This window comes from Nicotiana tabacum, chromosome 2 (assembly GCF_000715075.1).
Source record: "Nicotiana tabacum cultivar K326 chromosome 2, ASM71507v2, whole genome shotgun sequence".
NCBI lineage: Eukaryota > Viridiplantae > Streptophyta > Magnoliopsida > Solanales > Solanaceae > Nicotiana > Nicotiana tabacum.
In genome coordinates this window covers 123,789,637-123,796,847 of record NC_134081.1, presented here as the reverse complement: position 1 = coordinate 123,796,847, position 7,211 = coordinate 123,789,637, and the positions used below count along the sequence as shown (strand labels likewise).

At 34.2% G+C, this 7,211-nt stretch overlaps 1 protein-coding gene across 1 annotated transcript; it reads left to right on the top strand.

Annotated features, from left to right (window-relative positions):
* Positions 1–773: 773 nt before the first annotated feature.
* LOC107789133 (eukaryotic translation initiation factor 3 subunit K) lies at positions 774–5,272 on the top strand. The gene is made up of 8 exons (XM_016610906.2): positions 774–1,040; positions 1,152–1,208; positions 1,299–1,349; positions 1,439–1,501; positions 2,520–2,570; positions 2,646–2,712; positions 4,411–4,493; positions 4,759–5,272. The coding sequence occupies exons 1-8, from the start codon at positions 921–923 to the stop codon at positions 4,960–4,962; spliced, it is 696 nt and encodes a 231-aa protein (XP_016466392.1). The 5' UTR covers positions 774–920; the 3' UTR covers positions 4,963–5,272.
* Positions 5,273–7,211: the final 1,939 nt, after the last annotated feature.

Here is a 7,211-nt window from a genome sequence, read left to right as displayed (position 1 = left end):
TTCAGGCCCTCATCAAGGTGATGGCGTAGGAATATCATTGCTTTGGCACGGTCTTGGTTTGATGCCTGATTTTTATCTTTGATGGTATCTTCCAGACCTATCGCATCAAGATGAATTTCGGCATCAAACACCCAAGACATGTAACTTTTGCCCGATATATCCAGGGCTACAAACTCAAGTTTAGAAAGATTTGACATTATTTAGAAAAAGAAAGTTCGTACCTCTGATACTTTCAAAGTATTTTCTCGAGATGGCAGAGTCTCATGTTGATAACGTGTTATAAAATAAAGACAGTAAAGTAAAGACAAGTATAGAGAGAAAACTGATATATTATTCAAACTTCAAACTTATGTAAATAATGAACTGAATTCTCCTCTATTTATAGAAAAAAGGAAGCTGCTACTGCAAACTGCTGTGTAAGCTGCTGCTGCTGCAAGTTGCAATGTAAGCTGCTACTCTAAGATATTGTGCCAGATATAGATAATCTTCTACCATGGGTAATATTTATCCATAACGGAGTACCGAAAGGATAAACTTCTTCAGGAGGCTTATTTCCAATAGAGTACTAAATATATAAACATATTTACGGCGGAGTATCATATGTATAAGATTGTTGAGGAAACTTATTTACAACGGAGTACTAAATCCATAATATAATATATTTATAACAATAACAATATTTTCATTTATGTTGTTGTTTTTACTTTTGTTTTTGAAAAAACAGGAAAAAAAGGGAAGGGTATATCAGTCATTAACACAAAGCGAATGAACTCGCTCCAGCAATCTTCTTCTCTCGCCGTCTCTAACCCTAAAACCTCAGTTCAGCTAAACTTCAACCCCTCTTTGGCTCCTCCTCTCAGTCCCATATTCGGGTTTTCCTCCAAAGACAGCATACAGAAAACGCAGATATAATTAAAAAAATGGGGAAAGAGGAGACTACCCAAAAGTCACAGCTGGCTGTCACTGTAGAGCAGCTCATTGCCGTTAACCCTTACAATCCAGATATCCTCCCTGATCTTGAAAACTATGTTAACGAACAGGTAAGTCTAATGACTCCAAACTTTGATCTTTTTTAATGGGTTTTTATCCGCTTTTCAGTTTTTGTTTTTGGAATTTTGTTTCTGATTGAGTAATTTCAATGTAAATTTTAGGTTTCTTCTCAAACATACAATCTGGATGCGAACCTTTGCCTTCTTCGTCTTTATCAGGTTTGTGTCGTTATTTTAAGAAGTAATAATTTAATTTGGTGCTAAAAAAACAATCTTTTTTTACTTATATTTTGAGTTTTATTTGTGCAGTTTGAGCCAGAGAGAATGAGTACACCAATTGTTGCTCGTATTTTGGTTAAGGTGCAATAAAGTTCATTTGTCTTGTATCCTGTGACATTACTAATTGCCTCTGTTGTTATGTAATTTATTTATTTGTTTGGAAAAAATAGGCCCTAATGGCAATGCCAGCTCCAGATTTCAGCCTCTGTCTCTTCCTTATCCCTGAACGAGTGGTACTTATCTCTGACATTGCCTTTATTAATGACTTACGCTTTGGTGAATATGCATTGTGATTTTGCTATGTATAATTTTGTGCTATTACTACTACTTCTTGTTACCAGAAATATTTAACCATCCGTTAATGGCGAACACAACATGTTAGTAGTTTCATTGCTTATGTTAATTAAAAAAATACAATAAGGGAAGTTAGTGAGTTGGTTATCAACATGATTTTGTAATGAAAAAACCCCGAAAAGATCGTCTGTCAGGTTAATAGTAGTCTTTAATCCGAAAAGATCTTCAGTGAGGTAAGTGGTTCGGTTAGCGACATAATTCCTTCTTTTGTCTCTTTCTGGATGCCAAATTTGGGGTACTCATCGTTGTCTTTTGATTGCCTAATGTTGAGTACTCATTTATTGTCTCTTATGGTATCCAACTAGATTGTAAGTATATTGCATCATTATTTTTGGGCTGGGGATTTGGGAAGGATTGTTGCTTTATTATGTCAGAAATGTCCTCTGTTTGCCTTGATGAGGAAATCAGCTAAAGTCTGAAACAGATAAATAGATATATAATGATGTCTGAGATCTGATCGCTGATCTGTGAAAAGATATCTACAAATATAAAGATTGTAAAGACTGTCTTCCCAAGAAGTTGTCCATTTCCTTCTGTTGGTCTTTTTCAAAATTTTAGCTAGTACAGTTTCCTATTTGTTTGTGAAATGCATCCATATGGATCAGAATGGATATTGAATTTGAGGATTCATATAGCCGACCCAAACAAGTCTGGATTAAGGCATTGTTGTTGTTTGGTATCCTCTATGTTCTGATGGTCACTTTCATGTACCAACTTTTGCTGCACTTTTCGCCTTCCTTAATTTTCTTTACTTATTTTTTGTGGTTGTTGTGGTCATATGATGCTTTCGGGGAGGTAAGGCAGAACACAATTTGATATCTGGATATAAATCTTCAACTGTGTAAGATGCAGATACTATCCTTTTTATCATAATGATTTACTCATTTCACTCCTCAGCAAATGGAAGAGCAATTCAAGACACTAATTGTTCTCTCACACTACTTGGAGGTATGTCATACTTTGATTGCTGATAGTTCTCTTTATATCAATGATTTATTGAACAAGTGAACACATCTTTTCCAGACTGCAAGGTTCCGTCAATTTTGGGATGAAGCTTCAAAGAGCCGCCACATAGTGGAAGTTGTCCCTGGTATTACTTAAAAACCTATTTATTTTACAAAAAAGTATAGATTCTGTGCAGACATGCTTAGAACTGTTGAGACAACGGGAATTTCATGGAAGGATTGAGTTTCAGACCATTTCCTTTTAGTTAGCTCAATTTGCTTGATCTATTAATTTGTAATAAATTAATGCAGAAGATACAAGCCATTAATATTCCTGAGTGTTTCTTGTGACGCTCTACACTTGGCCCAGCCTAAATCTTTGTACTGTTTTTAACAACAAAGTAGTGTTATCAAAGGCGCGCTTAAGCCCTGAAGCGAGGCTCAAAACATGTTGAGCGCTTTGCCTCGCTTAGTGGGCGCTTCAGTGTTTTCATCAAGGCTCCAAGGCATACTTTTCCTTGCCAATGAGCGTAATCCTGAAGAAGCGACAATAAACAATTGATATTTTATTTTATTACAAATTTTCTTCAATTTCTTTCTCCATATATTTGGTATTCATGCTTATAAATATTAGTCTTGGACTACACATACATATTCATAGTTTTTCTCCATTTGCGCCTTTCTTATTAAAGCCCACGCTTTATTTGCGCTTAAAGCCCCAACAGACCTTAGAGCTTTTTTGTGCTTTTCGCCTTTGATAACACTGCAACAAAGTGAAAGAAATATAGTTCCCAACCCCTATATTGATCACACGATCTACCAATAAAAAAATTTTGATCACGTGATTTGGGTATTCTGTCCCTGTATTCTTTAATCCTCGCCTTGCCCCCACACTGTTCAGTAGCAGTAGGCCTCGATAAAATGAGGAACTTTTTAAAGTTTAAAAACGTATTACATCTTTGAAGAGAACTGAGGAAACAACAGGAGTTTCGTGGAGGGATTTTGAGTTTCAAACTGTGTCCTTTTACATAGCTGTTATTGCTTATTCTACTACTGATTACTTTGTGTTGGAAGTTTAAGCCATTAACATACATGAGTGTTTCTCCCTGACAATTTAGACCTGGTCCAACCTAAATCTTTGTGCTCTTTTCAACACAAAGATTTACATGATTTGGGTATCTGCATTTGAAAACTCCGTGATCGCACAATTGTATTGTCCTTGTGTTATTTATGTTTAACTTCCAACTTAATTAATAAAATTATTGACTTCCAGCTTTTTCAGAGAAACTGCTTTTGATGTGTGCATTCAAACTACTATTGTTTCCTGATTTTTCAACAGCCAACCATACCTCTTTTATATCAAGCAGATATAGGACGTTGCAAATGCAAAATCAGTTCTGTATTTGATGAAAGTGAATACTTTCTGGGACAAACTTGAATAGAAATGTTGGAGAAAAATAGTATGAGATGGACTTTTGCCGAGACTTGATCCCCTCTTGTATTATTTATATGTTGGCTAACTCAGACTTGTGCCCATAATGTTGACTTTTTTTTTATAAATATCTTATTTTGTTGCTCATCAAAACAAATTTCTTTTCTTGGTAGTTGTCTCCTGCTTCTCCTTCTGTGTTACACATTGTAGATTTAGCTTGAAGTTTTATCATAATTTTTTACAATAAAAAAAAAGTTTCGTTATAATCTTGAGATTTTGAATTAGGATAACTTCTTTTACATATAGAATTTACAGGGAATATCGTAATGCGCCTTTGCTCAGGGGTTTCCACCCTCTTTGCTGGTGTATAGATAAATGAATGATGTTTATATTCAGAAAATATGTACTGCAGGTTTTGAACAAGCAATTCAAGCATATGCTGTTCATGTCCTTTCAATAACCTACCAGAAGGTTCCAAGGGCAATTCTTGCAGAGGTATGTTTTTCTTCATGATTGCTTGTGTATTATCTATTCTGATATTTACTTGTGCAACCACCTGAAAGAATTTGGAAGGCTCACAAATCTTAATCATTGGATAAATATATGGTTTGCAAAACAATAAGATGAATCTGTTAGTATGAGTTTGAATGGAGAAACTTGAGAAGTTGAATTGGATGGTTGAATTTACCCGATAGTCCCTCGAGTTTCTTCTATCACTATGACATGCTTTGCAGCTCACCGTATAATTAATTCTTAGCAGGCAATCAACATTGAGGGTCTTTCACTGGATAAGTTCCTTGAGCACCAAGTATCGAATAACGGTTGGGTTATTGAGAAAGGTCAGGGTAAGGGCCAACTTATCACGCTTCCTCGCACTGAGTTCAACCATCCAGAGCTTAAGAAAAATACTGCTGATAGTGTTCCACTGGAGCATGTTACGCGTATCTTCCCCATTCTCGGCTAAAGCCTGCAATGCTATTGGTATAGAACCTGGAGTTGCTTCTGAGTTGAGAGAGCAAATTTTTATCTTGAAACACAATATGAGTTATGACTGTAGGTCCTTGCATTTTATGAAATTTAATCGATTAGAAGATGGTCCTTTCTTTTAACTGCCAGTTATTTTTTTCTGGAAGATATTACAAATATATTTGTGCTCTTGAAGTTTATAATGTAGTGACAAGAACATTGTTAAATTATTATCCAGGGAACTCGAGTCAAGATGTAATCCTTCATGTGCTTTAAATTACTATTATCCAAAGGAGATATTTTTATGATACTTGGGCCAAGTTGAGTAACTACTTGGTTAGAAAAAGTTAAGTCATTTTCTGTAATATTAAGGCAAAGTTGAGTAACTTTTTTGTCACCTAATGTTTATACTTTTTTAATTTCAGTATCAAAGTTGTCTGTCATAAAATATCCTTTTTGATAAATATATTTTACATAAATTGGGAAAAAACAACTTTCCTTAATTATGTGTAGTCTACGTTTTAACGTTTGTGTTTTATCTCCTTTCAAAATTATGGCGACATTGCTATCAGCGTTTAATGCTCAAAATAGTCACAGAAAAATTATAACAATGTAACGTTCTACCATTATTATGTGCCTTATATTTACTCAATTCTAGAATATGATGTAACGAGTATCCCATCAAGTTCAATTTATATGACACCTTTTCTATTTATCTATTAGACATTATTGTTTGTTATATCATTTTTGTGTGGCAGAATACATAGTTTACTCATCAATCTTGTAGCAAAATCTCTGTTATACATATCTCCTTCACGAGAAATTTTTTACACATTCAACCTTTCAAAAGTGTGTCTAAGACATTATTTTTGACCAGATATCACTTGCGTGTTTACACACAAAAAAATGCGTGAAGTCCGTAAAAAATCTCATTTTTGGTCTCCCTTCCCCACAGGAACCCCTCCCCCTCCCTCTGGTCTTCTTCCTAAGACCACCCTCCCCCCGTCTTCTTCCCCAAATAGAATTTTTGAAAGAACATAAAATTTTATATCTAAATTGAATGATTTTTGTTGGTTTATTGTCTAAATATTATGAAAACCATTTATTTGTGATAGATTTAAAAACTTTAACGGTAGTATTGAAGGTTTGGTAAAAAAATCTAGAATCCACCATTGTTGGGGTATCGAAAAAAGCTTGTAAATTCAATTGGGTCTTGTTGATTATTGGGTTGTTGAACTCAATTTGTTGCTCGATTATTTTCAGCTAGTTGTCTAGATAGTGTGGTTGAATTTTTGTGTTGTTGGAAACTTTCTCACAAACAACTATGGTGGCAGACTGGCAGCAACAATTGTGCTTAAGATAGAAAATGGGAAGATGGATTTTAATTATAATTTCTATTTTTTTTTCTTTTTAATGTCAATGACACGTGTCACGGCCCGTATTAGGATGTGTCTTTCACGTTATTTGAAAAATTAGTCAAGCACAAAAGTAGTGTGTCTTAGACACACTTCTAAAAAGTTGAGTGTGTAAAAAAAATTTCGTGAACAAGAGGTGTGTACAAGAAATTTCGCTGCAAGATCGATATTCCGTGTAGCTTATGTAACTTGTCGAAGTGATGTTTTATTTTTTCATTAAACTGATTTTTCAGCTATTATTTTAGTATTTTAGAAATACTTTGCAATCTGTATCCATAAACAGTGGCGGAGCCACCTTATAAGGAGGGGTGTCAAATGACACCCATTCGTGGAGAAAATATATTGTGTAGGTAGGTAAAAAAATAAATTATATGTATATATACTATGTATTGACCCCCCTTAATTTTTTGATATATTTACTTTTATATATTTTGACATCCCTTAACGAAAATTTTGGTTTCGCCACTATTAATAAATAGTCTGCAATAATAAAATGAAAGAGTAGAATCACAAGAGCCATTGATAGCAAAAGTATATACTCAGTCGATTTAAACGAGTGAATGTTTAAGGAAAACTTTACAAAGTAATTGTATTGAAATTAAAACACCATACAGCCACATTAAATTTGTCAAATCCATTGACATATTAGAAATTAGATTCATTATGACCCTCCAACTCTACTTCTTATGTTTTATTTTAACGCCAAAAGATGAAACAAATGCCAAAAAAATATAGCGCGTGTGTATACACAAATTTGAGGTGTAATAAATATCCAATTAAATATTGCTCATCCTTATCAAACAGATCAATACTAAAATACCCGACCCAAATT

Bases quoted from the DNA above. Each gene is read 5' to 3' on its own strand.
- LOC107789133 (XM_016610906.2), top strand. From the start codon at position 921: ATGGGGAAAGAGGAGACTACCCAAAAGTCACAGCTGGCTGTCACTGTA. The intron at 1,041-1,151 runs GTAAGTCTAATG...TGTAAATTTTAG, and splicing joins AAAACTATGTTAACGAACAG to GTTTCTTCTCAAACATACAA. The intron at 1,350-1,438 runs GTGCAATAAAGT...TGGAAAAAATAG, and splicing joins TTGCTCGTATTTTGGTTAAG to GCCCTAATGGCAATGCCAGC.